The 16063-nt window shown below is 53.1% G+C and overlaps 1 protein-coding gene across 2 annotated transcripts in view; it reads left to right on the top strand.

Annotated features, from left to right (window-relative positions):
• The window catches only part of DHRSX (dehydrogenase/reductase X-linked), a 160301-nt gene that overhangs the window by 105290 nt on the left and 38948 nt on the right, over positions 1 to 16063 (top strand). For both annotated transcript variants that reach the window (XM_043570463.1, XM_043570464.1), the window contains 2 exons: positions 761 to 862; positions 10473 to 10680. In XM_043570463.1, coding sequence (XP_043426398.1) covers positions 761 to 862; positions 10473 to 10680 — 310 coding nt within the window. The remainder of the gene's footprint in view (positions 1 to 760; positions 863 to 10472; positions 10681 to 16063) is intronic.

Raw genomic sequence — 16063 nt, 5'->3', positions numbered from 1 at the left:
CGGTGTCGCGGTGTGCCTTATGGCTGACCCGGTAACAAACGGTTCCCAGGGTGGCACCCGTGTGTAGACCTCCCCTGGAAGGGCTTTGATCCAGAAGCATGCCCACCCCACCCCTACTCCCATTTGCTAGTGCTTGTAGCTGGCAGGAGCCATGCTTCCCTGTGTTCTGTCTTCTTGCAACCACACGCGCCCGAGCAAGCACGTTCCCAGGAACCGGTCCTGGAGACCCACAGCGATGTCGCCGTCCAAGGACCATCATGCCGCACGATGACCCAACAAAGTGACGTCAGCTCCAAAGGGCTGCGTGCCCCTCTGGAGCTCAGGATGTCCTCTAAGCTCATGGGGTTGTTGGTAGTTCCTTGAGTTTGTAGGTCCAGGGCTCTGGCTTTCCTGCTGGCTGTTGGCCAGAGGCTGCTGTCAGTCCCCGGAAGCTGCCAGAAGCATCTTGCCCCATGGCCCCTCTCAACATGGCGGCTGAGTTCTTCAAGACCAGTGGAAGACTCTCTCCCCTGCTTCCCTAAGGAAATGCCTTATTTTGTTGATTTATAAGCAAGTCACAGGTGCCGTCTACACGCAACGATGGGGGATCGTCAAGGGCATGAGGCATGGAGGGTCTTCCTAGGCTATGATCCCTGAATCCCACCTTCGTCTTTAAAACCCAGTGTCCCTCCGCAGGTGGGATGGAATCGAACTTATTTAAAAACCATCTGAGCTCCTGGAGTAGGTCAGAAGATAATCCCCCATCTCTTTCCTTTTGCAGTGGAGTTTTTATACTGTGATCTGGCTTCCCTGACGTCCATCAGGCAATTCGTCCAGAAGTTCAAGAAGAAGAAAATCCCTCTCCATGTCCTGGTCAATAACGGTGAGTCCTGGTGAAATGCAGATGTTAACTCTGACACAGACGTGCACACTGGCCATCCCGCGAGAGAAGTCCTTTGGGAAGGAAGGACTTGCGTGGAAATTCGTGAATATACGTGGTGTTGTCATGACGCTTTGCCTTGTTGACGCATTTGGCTGTTGTCATTGGCATAATCAATTTGCAATGATGGTAAGCCTGATGATACGGTGTGTGGGGTCGATATTTTGGTTGGCCCACATGGGCTAAGTAAGGTGTGTTATGAACGTGTAAGAGGGGGGCGTGTTCACACGTTCCCTTATTAAATATCGAGCGTGTCCCCAGGGGGCGTCATCAGTATGTAGGCTCCATGCACAGCTGTCTCTTGACTTCTTCCCCGAAGCCAACATTCATCACACAGACACACAGGGTCTGTGTGTCCCCTTACCCTGCCTTCTACACGCCCACCTGTCCGTCTTCAACACAAACTAGCCTTGACCTGGACCCCTCCTTTCAGCCCCGCTCTTAAGAGCATCGTGGCCACGTCTGGGTTTCTCAGCATGGTGCCTGAGCCATTCCTGTCTTCCCACGCTACACTTGACAGATATCCTACAGATTCATCCAAACCCTCCACGGTGAGGAGGCAGCACCATTCACGTGTCCAAACTGAATCCACATAGAGCACCAAAACTATCGGAAAAACACACATACCGGAAGAACATCCCAGCTCGCTTTTAGACTTGGAGGCCAACTGGTCGACTGTAGAGGAGATAAATGATAGTATTAATACGGCAAAAACAATGACCGTAAGCCATTGAGCTACAACTACTGTACCTTCTTTCCAAAATGTATAAAACATTTGCTAAACTATTCATCTGTTGTGGGGGTGGGGGAGCCTGGGTGGCTCAGTTGGTCAAGCTGCCAACTCTTTTTTTTAATATAATTTATTGTCAGATTGGCTTCCATACAACACACCCAGTGCTCATCCCAGCAGGTGCCCTCCTCAGTGCCCATCACCCACTTTCCCCTCTCCCCCACCCTCCATCAACCCTCAGTTTGTTCTCAGTATTTAAGAGTCTCTTATGGTTTGCCTCCTTCCCCCTCTGTAACTTTTTTCCCCCTTCTCCCCCCCCCCCATGGTCTTCTGTTAAGTTTCTCAAGATCCACCTATGAGTGAAAACATACGATATCCGTCTTTCTCTGACTGACTTATTTCACGTAGCATAATCTCATCCAGTTCCATCCACGTTGCTGCAAATGGCAAGATTCCATTCTTTCTCATTGCCAAGTAGCATTCCATTGAATTTATAAACGACAACTTCTTTATCCATGCGTCACTTGTTGGACATTTAGGCTCTTTCCATAATTGGGCTATTGTGGAAACTGCTGCTACAAGTCTTGATTTCGGCTCACGTCATGAGCTCATGGTTATGAGTTAGGGCCCCTTGCGGGGCTGTGCGTTGACATCAGGGAACCCGCTTGGGGTTCTTTCAGTCCCTCTCTCCCTGCCCGTCCCCTGGACGTGTTCTCCTTCTCAGAGCAATTTTGTTAATTAGAAAAAATTTTTCAAAAACACTAGTCATCTGTTGGATGGCAGGGAGAATGTCACTCTGGGAGTCTTGTGGTTCAAGAGCCCACCGGGATCATCGAGGCGAATTTATCCACCGACAGAGACGTAAGTGACTCTGTTCTCCAAAGTCATTTGGCATGGAAGGGACCGTGGTAAGGAATCACGTGGCTGACGATGTGGGCGTCATGTGGACGGAGTGGAGAGGGTAAATCCACGTCCTGAGGCTGTGCCACCCTCACCCATGTGGTAACCCGGCTCCCAGGATGCATCTGCTGTCTGTGTGTTCTTTTTGTCTTACCGCGTTTCACTGTCTTCCGTGGTGTGAACGGCATTCGTGGGCAGGACAGGCTACAGAGAGACATTGGGACGCCCGATGCACCTGTTTGATTGGAAACACTCCCTGAAGGGGAAGACGGAGAGCCTGCGACTCAGAAGATCCGACTCCAACCGTCTCTTTAATGCATTCGGTTGTGTGGCCATATGGCGGTGATGTGTGGGTGCCACACGGTTATAGCTAACGCCACATCCGCCTCCTTCCCCCAGGAACAAACCCGCTGTGGGTGTTGTTAGTGCTGCTGGTTCTCTCTGGGAGGCTCAGAACGGTATTGATCTTTCTTTCTTCTCCACGGACCTTTCCCCATACCGTTCAAGGCTTCCCGCACCGGCGCACTTGACGTTTATTGGCAGAAATCAGTCCTTTCCCTGTAAACAGGAAATACGGGCTTTCTGTTTGCCCCATCCGTCTTCTGTCTGTAGGGAATCCCGTCCACGCGTTGGCTTCACATCAGCCCAAACTTGTCCTCCGCACATGCCTTCCTCCGTGCCCGGGACCCCCCATCGCTGCAGCACGCCCCAGCCACACACAGGTGCCATGCGCCCAGTGTGCAATCCCTGACCCCACGTGCCACTGACCCCAAGGGACAATCCCTCGGTGTTCCTTCCATGCCTTGATTTCTCTTGAACTGATTTGCCTTTTCGAGCTTCTGGAGGCTGGTGGCATTCCTGGGCTCGTGACGCGTCCTCTCATTCTCAAAGCCATTGGGGTGGAGGGTGTAACCCCCGGCCTCCCTCTGTCTCTCCATGATGTTTGCTCTGTGCATACATCACCCTCTCCGACTCTGAGCCTCCTGCCTCCCTCCTGGGAAGACACTTGTGGAGACCTTGCACCACTGGGGCCATACAGGACCACCCCCATCTCAGGGATCTGAACCACCCCCATCTGCAAAGTCCCTTTATCCACGTAAGGGCACATATTCACAGGCTCAGAGAAGTCAGGATATGAATGTCTATAGGGACATCAGTCTGTCCCAAATGTGGGGTTGGGTCAGGGACGTGTCTGGGGACGTGAGTCTGTCCACCACGTGGGGATCGGGTCGGGGACGTGTCTGGGGACGTGAGTCTGTCCGCCACGTGGGGATCGGGTCGGGGACGTGTCTGGGGACGTGAGTCTGTCCGCCACGTGGGGATCGGGTTGGGGACGTGTTGGGGACGTGAGTCTGTCCGCCATGTGGAGATCATCATGTGAACGTCTCTGGGGACGTGAGTGTGTCCGCCACGTGGGGATCCATTCGGGGACGTGTCTGGGGACGTCAGTCTGTCCACCACATGGGAATGGGGTCGTGGACGTCTCTGGGGGCGTCAGTCTGTCCACCACGTGGGGATCGGGTCGGGGAGATGTGTCTGGGGATGTGAGTCTGTCCGCCACGTAGGGATCGGGTCGTGGAATGTGTCTGGGGACGTGAGTCTGTCCGCCACGTGGGGATCGGGTTGGGGACGTGTCTGGGGACGTCAGTCTGTCCACCATGTGGGGATCGGGTCGGGGACGTGTCTGGGGATGACAGTCCGCCCGTCACATGGGGATCGGGTTGGGAACGTGTCTGGGGATGTCAGTCTGTCCACCACGTGGGGATCGGGTCATGGACATGTCTGGGGACATCAGTCTGTCCACCACGTGGGGATTGGGTCGTGGACGTGTCTGGGGACGTCAGTCCGTCCACCACGTGGGGATCGGATCAGGGACGTGTCTGGGGACGTCAGTCCGTCCACCACATGGGGATCGGGTCGGGGTCGTTTCTGGGGACGTGAGTCTCTCCCCAACGTGGGGATCGGGTCGTGGACATGTCTGGGGACGTCAGTCTGTCCACCACGTGGGGATCGGGTCGGGGACGTGTCTGGGGACGTCAGTATGTCCACCATGTGGGGATCGGGTCAGGGACGTGTCTAGGGACGTCAGTCCATCCACCACGTGGGGATCGGGTCGTGGACGTCTCTGGGGATGTCAGTCCGTCCGTCACGTGGGGATCGGGTCAGGGACGTGTCTGGGGACATCAGTCCGTCCATCACGTGGGGATTGGGTCGGGAATGTTTCTGGGGACGTGAGTCTCTCCCCCACGTGGGGATCGGGTCGTGGACATGTCTGGGGACGTCAGGCCATCCACCACGTGGAGATCGGGTCGTGGACGTCTCTGGGGACGTCAGTCCATCCACCACGTGGGGATCGGGTCAGGGACGTGTCTGGGGACATCAGTCCATCCGTCACGTGGGGATCGGGTCGGGAATGTTTCTGGGGACGTGAGTCTCTCCCCCACGTGGGGATCGGGTCGGGGACGTGTCTGGGGAGGTCAGTCCATCCACCATGTGGAGATCATGATGTGGACGTCTCTGGGGACGTCAGTCCGTCCACCACGTGGGGATCGGGTCGTGGACGTCTCTGGGGACGTGAGTCCGTCTGCCACGTGGGGATCGGGTCAGGGACGTGTCTGGGGACGTCAGTCCGTCCGTCACATGGGGATCAGGTCGGGAATGTTTCTGGGGACGTGAGTCTCTCCCCCACGTGGGGATCGGGTTGTGGACGTGTCTGGGGACGTGAGTCCGTCCGCCACGTGGAGATCATGATGTGGACGTCTCTGGGGACATGAGTCCGTCCGCCATATGGGGATTGGGTTGTGAACGTTTCTGGGGACGTCAGCCTGTCCACCACGTGGGGATCGGGTTGGGGACGTGTCTGGGGACATGAGTCCGTCCGTCACATGGGGATCGGGTCGGGGACGTGTCTGGGGACGTGAGTCCATCCGCCACATGGGGATCGGGTTGTGGACGTGTCTGGGGACGTGAGTCTGTCCGCCACGTGGGGATCGGGTCGTGGACGTGTCTGGGGATGTGAGTCTGTCCACCATGTGGGGATCGGGTCGGGGACGTGTCTGGGGACGTCAGTCTGTCCGCCACGTGGGGATCGGGTCGTGGACGTGTCTGGGGACGTGGGTCTGTCCACCACATGGGGATCCCATCATGGACGTGTCTGGGCGGGGTCGTCCCTCAGCTCCCCGCAGCCACCTCCCAGGAGCTTGGTGCTTCCCCGGCAGGAAGGGCCGAGTGGTGTGCAAGTCCTGACCTCGTGCAATCCGTTCTCTAGCAGAGGACTCAGTCGCTGGAGAGTCATTATTGTGCCAGACGCGTCACCGTAGGAGACCCCCGTCCTCGATGACAGCACAGTCGTTGCACGACAGGAAAGCCCGCATCCCACCTGTGACCTGTGCAGAACGTCTCTGGCTCCGGGAGCGGCATCCCGGGGACCCAGGATGGGGGCTCGGCTCAGACTGGCCTTGACTTGCAGGGAGGGAGGGCGTTTCCCATGGGCCTCGTGCCGTGGTCTGTGGGCACGCGCATTCAGCCGAGCCGGTGTCATGTGAATTGTGAGGGGGGATTATTTACGAGGGTTTGGGGGGGCCCCGGGGCCAACAGGTGCACAGATGTTTTCCAACTCGGGGCTTCTCCCAGCAGGACCCTGGCCATGGCTTCCTTAGGGTCCTAGAGGGTCTGTAGAATTTCCCAAAACCTTTCACCCAGGACCCTCCTCTGGGGCAGTGCGTCTTACCCCCGAGCTGTTTCCAAGGATGTGGGCTCAGAGGACCCACGTCCTATTATGCGACCACCTGCCTCCTGGAACACGCCCCAGCTGTGTTCCATGAAGGGCCCTCCCAGGGGCCGAGGGAAGCTACAATTTCTGCCTTTCTTTTCTTTTAAAAAAATTTTTTTGAAATAGGCTTTATGCCCAGCACGGAGCCCAATGCAGGTCTTGAACTCACAACCTTGAGATCAAGACCTGAGCTGAGATCAAGAATCAGACACTTAACTGACTGTTGTCCAGGCACTCCTCTGTTGTTTTGTTTTGTTTTGTTTTGTTAACTTTATCTTAAATTCTTCCACATCAGAGCGATCGAGATGCTGCAAATGTTAAGTACTTCAGGCGGGAAATTGTGTTTGCATTTGCTGCCGGGATGAAAATAGACCCAGACTGCCTCTTTCTGGAGGCTCGGGACCCATGCTGACGATTTATCTCACACAAGAAAGATCAATAGTACATCTGCGGAGACGGCTCAGCATTCATAGTTTATTCCCGTCAAAATTTTATTTATCCTTTCTCCCATCTCCGCACCTGTGCCTGGGTAGGTTTGAAATGGCCGCACGGGGTGATGTTTTATCCTCATAGGACTCCTTACCGTATCTCTGATGGATGCATTTCCCAACGTCAACAATTCCTAAAAAGAGGGGCGTCTGGGGGGCTCGGTCGGCTGAACATCCAACTTCGACTCGGGTGGCGATATCACGGTTTGTGGGTTCGAGCCCCGCGTCGGGCTCTGTGTGGACAGCTCGGAGTCTGGAACCTGCTTCGGATTCTGTCTCCCTCTCTCTCTGCCCTTCCCCCACTCAATCTCAGAAACAGACATTAAAAAACATTTCTCCCTGGGCACGTAGGAGACATGCCGTAAGTGTTAGCATCTGAGATGGCCCAAGCTGTGCTGTGGGGAGGTCTCCAGCATATTTTCCATTAGAATATGCATGAAGGAGGAGATTCTCGTTAGGAATGCACAGGGGACCCCACACGGCTTCGCGCACAGCCTCCGGGGTGCAGGCACCCCCCCCCCGCCACCGCGCTTCTGCGAGCCCCAGGATGGATTGGACATTTCCAGGCGCTGGCCAAATGTGTTCGCGGCCACGGCATCCTCGCCTCTCTTGCGAAAGCACGCTTTCCCCAACGAGGCTGTTTACCCCAGGGATTCGCTCCGATAACCGGGTAGGATTTCCAGACTAGCCGTGAACTTCTTTATCGTCCGATCCTCAGAGTCTGGGTCGGTGAGTTTGCGCTGGGATCTGACGGCAGAACTCGAATCGAACAGAGATCCAAGTTGGCATATCCTCGCCCCGGCTCCACAGTTACCCCACATTTCCTTGGGGACGTTATCACCCCATTGCCCACCATGGAAACTCAATGAGTAGGATACGTTCAGCCTTTGGGAGACGAGGCTGTGTTTGTCCTTTAGCACGTGTGCCCGAATAGCGGACCGCGTGCGCCCCTGCAAAGGCTGAGACTGATGAGTCCAGCACTGTGGCCCCAGGGTGGGGGGAACCCAAAGTCCGTGCACCTGCCCAGAGTCCCCCCCCGGTCGTCTCTGCTACCAACGTCCAGGGTCTCCAAGGCCGTCACGAGGAGGGCCATAACCTCCCTGAGCCGTTTGTCTTATAACAGGTTGTCCTTAACTAAGCAGGTCGTAGCCCTAGGACTTCACCCAGGTCAACACCCCCAAATTCCGAACAATCCCTGTTGAGACCCACATGCCCTGCTGATGCCCCTATCCCTCTATGCGGGGTACTTTCCAATGAATTCAGATACTTGGAAGGCTGTGTTTGGTGTTCTCAGATGTGGGGCTCTCTGATGCGGGATTGATAATGCACGATGCAGGGATTTTCCAGGAACTGACCATTTATGCATACAGTAATGTTCCAGGAAGTGATTGCGGACATGCACCGATGTGCCAGGAATTGATAATTTTGGGATGCAGTGGTGTCCCAGGAATTGATCATTTTGGGATGAACTGATGTCCCGGGAATGGATAATTTTGGGATGAACTGGTGTCCCAGGAATTGATCATTTTGGGATTAACTGATGTCCCAGGAATTGATAATTTTGGCATGCAGTGATGTCCCAGAATTGATAATTTTGGAATACACTAATATCCCAGGAACTGATAATTTTGGCATGCAGTGATGTCCTAGAATTGATAATTTGGGGATGAACTGATGTCCCAGGAATTGAAAACTTTGGCATGCAGTGATGTCCCAGAATTGATAATTTTGGCATGCACTAATATCCCAGGAATTGATAATTTTGGCATGTAGTGATGTCCCAGGCATCAATAATTTTGGCATGCCGTGATGTCCCAGGAATTGATAATTTTGGGATGAACTGATGTCCCAGGAATTGAAAACTTTGGCATGCAGTGATGTCCCAGGAATTGATAATTTCGGCATGCAGTGATGTCCCAGGAATTGATCATTTTGGGATGAACTGATGTCCTGGGAATGGATAATTTTGGGATGAACTGGTGTCCCAGGAATTGATAATTTGGGCATGCAGTGATGTCCCAGGAATTGATAATTTGGGCATGCAGTGATGTCCCAGGAATTGATCATTTTGGCATGCAGTGATGTCCCAGGAATTGATAACTTTGCCATGCAGTATATCCCAGGAATTGATAATTTTGGCATGCAGTGATATCCCAGGAATTGATAACTTCAGCATGCACTAATATCCCAGGAATTGATAATTTGGGCATGCAGTGATGTCCCAGGAATTGATAATTTTGCCATGAACTGATTTCCCAGGAATTGAAAACTTTGGCCTGCCCTGCGATGCCAGTGGCTACTGCTGTGTTACCAGCCACCCCCATGCTAGAGGCTCCAAAGTCAACATGCGCAGCCTTGCTTCACGGCTGCCTTGACTTCCCTCCCCACCAGCTTCGTGCAAGCTGGGGTGCATGGTGAGCGAGGCTCCCCCGTCCAGGAGTTCATGACCCTCCAGGCCCGGACGGAGGTCTGCTCATCTGACTTCATCACCCTCAACAGAACAGTCAAGACAACGGCACTGCTGGGGAGGCGTTAATGTTTTCCCAAAATGCCAGGCTTCGCATCCGCTTGTAGGAGCAGATGCTCAGTGTCCTTTGCGAACGTTTCCTTTGCTGAGTTTTAGTGCCTGTCGGGATATGCCCTTTGTTGCACGTGTAAGACCCGTGTGTATCCGTGTGTGTGTGTGTGTGACGTGTGCACGTGTGTGCAAATGCATGCCCATATGCAACTGTGTCTCCAACTCCTGGAGAAACACACGCAGAATGGCATGCCTGTAAAACACGCCCGCACACACACGCCCGCACACACACGCATCCGGGTCCCTAGCAAGCTGGCCTTCCAGGACCTGGAGCCACGTGGCCCGGGCATGGTTCCTGCACACCTGGAAGCCGTGGCATCCGTGGAGAAGATTCAGGGACCGGGACTCAGCCGAGTGTTGCCCTGACGGGCGTGCGGGTGTTGCGACCTGGGGGAGAACGCAGGTAGCAAGCAGAGAACTTGCTTTTAGGAATGTGTTTCTTTTTTTTAATTTCTTTTTTTAACGTTTCATTTTATTTTTTTTGAGAGAGAGACAGAGCGCGAGCAGGGGAGGGGCAGAGCGAGAGGGAGACACAGAAGCAGATGCAGGCTCCAGGCTCCGAGCTGTCAGCGCAGAGCCTGATGCAGGGGTTGAACTCATGAACCACGAGATCGTGACCTGAGCCGAAGTCGGACGCTTCACCGACTGAGCTCCCGGGCGCCCCAGGAATTTTGCACAGGGCACCCTGAGGAGCGAGTGGATTTGTGGGTGCCCTGTGCATGGTGGGGGGTGGGGTGGGTGCTGTCGCTGAAGGGGCTCGGTGAGCAGGCTGTGGGCCCTGCCCGCTTCCAGCCTGGCCAGGAAGCTCCTTGGAAAAGGGAGTCTTTGTTTGCGCCGACGGCCCTTGTCTCGGGAAGAATGAACTTCCCGGGCTGGTCGGGAGCACCTGTTGCTGACTCGGCTCATTCTCAGCATCTTGCACACGCCTGTCTCTTACGAGTCTTGCCGAGCACGGGCCCGTCTGCCCCTCGTGGCATCGTTCCCACTGCAGGCCCGGGCTTGTGTCCGCGTCCCTGCAGCCCGCGCGTGCCACAGCGCCCCCCGTCCCCCCGTCGTAACCCATCCCGGAACCCCCTTTCTTGCAGCCGGCGTGATGATGGTCCCGCAGAGGAGCACCAGAGACGGATTTGAGGAGCACTTCGGGCTGAACTACCTGGGCCACTTCGTCCTCACCAACCTCCTGCTGGGCTCCCTGAAGGAGGCCGGACGCCCCGGCCGCACCGCCAGGGTGGTGACCGTCTCGTCGGCCACGCATTACGTGGGCGAGCTGCGCATGCGCGACCTGCACGGCAGGTGCGCGCCCGCGGGGGGCCGAGCGGGGGGCTCGAGACCGGCGGTCGGCGCGGGAGGGCGCGGGAGGGCGCGGGAGGGCGCGGGGCTCGCGCTCAGCGTCGCCGAGGCCGGTGCACCCCAGCCCCGCGGGCGGCCAGCGCGTCCCAGCGACCCTCACGGTGACCGTCGTGCACGAACCACCTTCCGCTCGGCGGCCACACCAGTAAGCGCGGGCCGCGATGGGCCCATCGGTAGGGCCCAGAAGTGCTTGTCGGGGAACCCACGGGAGGCTCGGGTCACACGTGGGGCAACCAAAACCGAGGCTCGCTTTGTTTTCATCTTCTCTTAATGTTTATTTGGTTTTGAGAGAGACGGAGAGAGACAGAGGTCGAGCAGGGTGGGAGCAGAGACAGAGAGGGAGACACAGAATGTGAAGCAGGCTCTGGGCTCCGAGCTGCCAGCACAGAGCCCGATGTGCGGCCTGAACTCACGGACTGTGAGATCATGAGCTGAGCTAAAGTCACATGCTTAACAGACTGAGCCACCCAGAAGCCCTTCTGTATTTAACTTTTAAAAAAATATTTTTTAATGTTTATTTTTGATAGAGAGAGAGACAAAGTGCGAGCAGGGGAGGGGCAGAGAGAGAGGGAGACACAGAATCTGAGGCATCTCCAGGCTCCGGGCTGTCAGCACAGAGCCCGATGTGGGGCCTGAACTCACGGACTGTGAGATCATGAGCTGAGCTAAAGTCACATGCTTAACAGACTGAGCCACCCAGAAGCCCTTCTGTATTTAACTTTTAAAAAAATATTTTTTAATGTTTATTTTTGATAGAGAGACAAAGTGCGAGCAGGGGAGGGGCAGAGAGAGAGGGAGACACAGAATCTGAGGCATCTCCAGGCTCCGAGCTGTCAGCACAGAGCCCGATGTGCGGCCTGAACTCACGGACTGTGAGATCATGAGCTGAGCTAAAGTCACATGCTTAACAGACTGAGCCACCCAGAAGCCCTTCTGTATTTAACTTTTAAAAAAATATTTTTTAATGTTTATTTTTGATAGAGAGAGAGACAAAGTGCGAGCAGGGGAGGGGCAGAGAGAGAGGGAGACACAGAATCTGAGGCATCTCCAGGCTCTGAGCTGTCAGCACAGAGCCCGATGTGGGGCCTGAACTCACGGACTGTGAGATCATGAGCTGAGCTAAAGTCACATGCTTAACAGACTGAGCCACCCAGAAGTGCTTCTGTATTTAACTTTGTAAAAAATATTTTGTAATGTTTATTTTTGAGGGAGAGAGAGAGAGAGAGAGACAAAGTGCGAGCAGGGGAGGGGCAGAGAGAGAGGGAGACACAGAATCTGAGGCATCTCCAGGCTCCGGGCTGTCAGCACAGAGCCCGATGTGGGGCCTGAACTCACGGACTGTGAGATCATGAGCTGAGCTAAAGTCACATGCTTAACAGACTGAGCCACCCAGAAGCCCTTCTGTATTTAACTTTTAAAAAAATATTTTTTAATGTTTATTTTTGATAGAGAGACAAAGTGCGAGCAGGGGAGGGGCAGAGAGAGAGGGAGACACAGAATCTGAGGCATCTCCAGGCTCCGAGCTGTCAGCACAGAGCCCGATGTGCGGCCTGAACTCACGGACTGTGAGATCATGAGCTGAGCTAAAGTCACATGCTTAACAGACTGAGCCACCCAGAAGCCCTTCTGTATTTAACTTTTAAAAAAATATTTTTTAATGTTTATTTTTGATAGAGAGAGAGACAAAGTGCGAGCAGGGGAGGGGCAGAGAGAGAGGGAGACACAGAATCTGAGGCATCTCCAGGCTCTGAGCTGTCAGCACAGAGCCCGATGTGGGGCCTGAACTCACGGACTGTGAGATCATGAGCTGAGCTAAAGTCACATGCTTAACAGACTGAGCCACCCAGAAGTGCTTCTGTATTTAACTTTGTAAAAAATATTTTGTAATGTTTATTTTTGAGGGAGAGAGAGAGAGAGAGAGACAAAGTGCGAGCAGGGGAGGGGCAGAGAGAGAGGGAGACACAGAATCTGAGGCATCTCCAGGCTCCGGGCTGTCAGCACAGAGCCCGATGTGGGGCCTGCACTCACGGACTGTGAGATCATGAGCTGACCTAAAGTCAGATGCTTAACACACTGAGCCACCCAGAAGTGCTTCTGTATTTAACTTTGTAAAAAATATTTTTTAATGTTTATTTTTGAGAGAGAGAGAGAGAGAGAGAGAGACAAAGTGCAAGCAGGGGAGGGGCAGAGAGAGAGGGAGCCACAGAATCTGAAGCATCTCCAGGCTCTGAGCTGTCAGCACAGAGCCTGACACGGGGCCCGAACCCATGATCTGTGAATTCATGACCTGAGCCGAAGTCGGACACTTAACCGACTGAGCCATCCAGGCTCAGTCTGTTTTTTCATCATTGAAAATGTTGCTGTTTTTGAGTAGTTGGAGAATAATTTTCAGATCACCACTCTTGTATGTTCATTAGAGTGAAACAGATTCAAAAAAAGTGAAGTACTTGTATCAGTCGGCTTTTGCTATTGTATTTATTTACTTAAAAAAATTTTTTAATGTTTATTTTTGAGAGAGAGACACAGAGACACAGAGACAGAGACTGAATGGGGGAGGGGCAGAGAGAGTGGGAGACACAGAATGTGAAGCAGGTTCCAGGCTCTGAGCCGTCAGCACAGAGCCCCACGCGGGGCTCGAACCCACGAGCCGTGAGATCATAACCTCAGCCGAACTCGGAAGCTCAACCGACTCAGCCCCCCAGGCGCCCCTCATTTTTTTAAAAATCTTCTTAATATCACGAGTCAATCACTCATAGACTCAAAACTCCATCCCAGGAAAGAAGACGGCCCAGCGGTACAAACCCAGCAATTTAGGCTTTCTGCTGTGATCGGAATCATTGAATAACTTTATGCAAACATTTTGTCGTGTTCTGTGTTACTACATCCTGAAATGCATACTTTAGTTGTAGGAATCTTTTTTGATTTTTTCATTTTTTTAAATTGTTTTTCATGTTTATTCATTTTGGAGAGACGGAGCACGAGCAGGGGAGGGAAAGAGAGAGAGGGAGACACAGAATCCAAAGCAGGCTCCAGGCTCCGAGCTGTCAGCACAGAGCCCGACACAAGCACTCGGTCCCCGGCCTCCACCTGATGTAAACAGCCCTGGGAGGTAGTGATAACCACCAGGATGGATTTTCTGGCAATCCGTGTTCTTGCAAAGGCATAAATCAGGATACGGTAAAGTATTCCAAAACCCACATGGGCAGAGTCTGTTAAAAATTGCTGGTAATCAATGGAACTGACTCATGAAGAAACAGATAGCTTTATTTAAAAAAAATAGATTTTGTTTTGGGACGACGGGATAAAACTATCATTGGTTAAGTTAAAACATATATATATATATATATAATATGTTTATATCTGTATATGTTATATATAAATATATATTACATAAGATGGATTATTATATATATATTATGAGACAGAGGTACATCAATTTGGGTTTTTTTTGTTGTTTTTTAAATTTTTTTTATTAAAAAAAATTTTTAATGTTTATTTATTTTTGAAAGAGAGAGAGACAGAGCGTGAGCAGGGGAGGGGCAGAGAGAGAGGGAGACACAGAATCCGAAGCAGGATCCAGGCTCCGAGCTGTCAGCACAGAGCCCGACGTGGGGCTCGAGCCCACAAACGGTGAAACCGTGACCTGAGTGGAAATCGACACTCACCCGTCCAACCAGCTGAGCCACCCAGGAGCCCCTGGATGGATTTCGTTAACAAATTGGCTCACAGATCAGAGAGACTGACAAATCCCGCCTCTATGGGGTTGACCAGCAGGCTGGTGAAGCAACTAAGAGTCAGAATTGCCATCTGGAGCCTAAAAACTGGTAGTTCAGGGAGTATTTCAAAGCTGCAGTCTCCAGGCCAAATCCCTTCCTCTTTGAAGGGAACGCCATGTTTCCTCTTAAAGCCTTCAACTGATTAGATGAGGCCCACCAGCCCCTTGGAGGGTGACCCACTTTCCTCCAAATCTACCGATTTCAGTGTTATTCCCAGCTAAGAAAACACCTTCCCAGCAATGTCTAGACTGCCCTGCACCCCGGCTTGTGTCGCTGTCCAGCCTCCTGTAGCCGTGGACACCTGAGGTCCTCTGTGGGTCTTATCTGCGCTACCCCAGCCTGGGTTCGACACCAAGGGTGACCACTGTTCACCACGATGTGCCGGGCAAAGAAGGGCCTGGGACCACGCTCTCTCCCCTCCGTGGGCCCAAAGCAGACGTGTATCCACGTCCCGGTTCCCATCCTCAGAACGGACGAGGGTCTCCTCGTCGCAAAGTTTGCCGATCTCCCGGATGAAGAAACGGCTGCCCGTGTACCACTAACACACATGCTCCTCTGGGCAGAGCTGGTGTGTGAATGTCCGTGGATCGCACGACGTCGTCCAGGGGCGTCCGTAACAAGGCACCACAGCCAGCGTGGCTTAGAACCACAGGACCCGAGTCTCTGCCAGCTCTGGAGGCTAGACGTCCAGGCGGTGAGGGGCACGCTCCTTCCCGAGGCTCTTGGGGGCAGAGTCGGTTCCAGACGCCTGTGGCAATGTTTGCCGCTTACAGATGCGCCCACCCAGGTCTGCCTCCGTCCTCCCACAATTATTTATCACCTCTGGCAGCCCAAACACCCTTTTCTTTGTCTACTCACTCGTCCACCATTTCCCAACCTTGGTTAAATGGTATATAAACCCAAGCCTAATGGTCTTTTATGAAGTTCCCCCTACAGATGTAAAGTTAAGAATAACATTGATGTGACTTTCCCCTGTTGATCTAGCAGTTCTCAATTTAATTTGCAGACCTTATGGACAGCACTCAAAAGTCTAGGAGGAACGTTTTTCTGCCCCCCCCCACCCAACGTACCACATTACCACCTGTAACTTTTGTTTCAGATTAGCCTTCGAATTATTCTTTAAGTAATTACCCAAATATGTTCGTATTTACAGAAAACAAGCATGTATTCTCACGGTTTGCATTCTGGTTTTTGACACCACGTATTAAGAAAGCAAGCAGTTAACCGTTCCGTGTAGAACCCAGCCATGCACACGTTTCCTGAATTCGTTTATCCCGATGCAGCGAGAACCGTTCTTGGACGCTGTCTCCCTGCTCCCTTTCATCTGTTAACATTCAGCCTCTTCCTTGTTCGCCGCACCGGCTGCCTTTCCAAGTCCTTGGGGTTCTATTTACAAACCTCAGTGGGGAGTCACGTCCTTCTGTTTATTTGCTTTGATTCTTTTCCATTTCCGCCTCGGACGACTCTTTCTCCGTAAGTCCGCCGGGGGACGTCTCATGAAATTACTTGTCCTCTTAGACTTTCTTCCTCTGTCCTCTGGAAAAATGTAT

Source organism: Prionailurus bengalensis, chromosome X (assembly GCF_016509475.1).
Source record: "Prionailurus bengalensis isolate Pbe53 chromosome X, Fcat_Pben_1.1_paternal_pri, whole genome shotgun sequence".
Lineage (NCBI taxonomy): Eukaryota > Metazoa > Chordata > Mammalia > Carnivora > Felidae > Prionailurus > Prionailurus bengalensis.
This window is presented reverse-complemented; position numbering and strand designations above follow the sequence as displayed.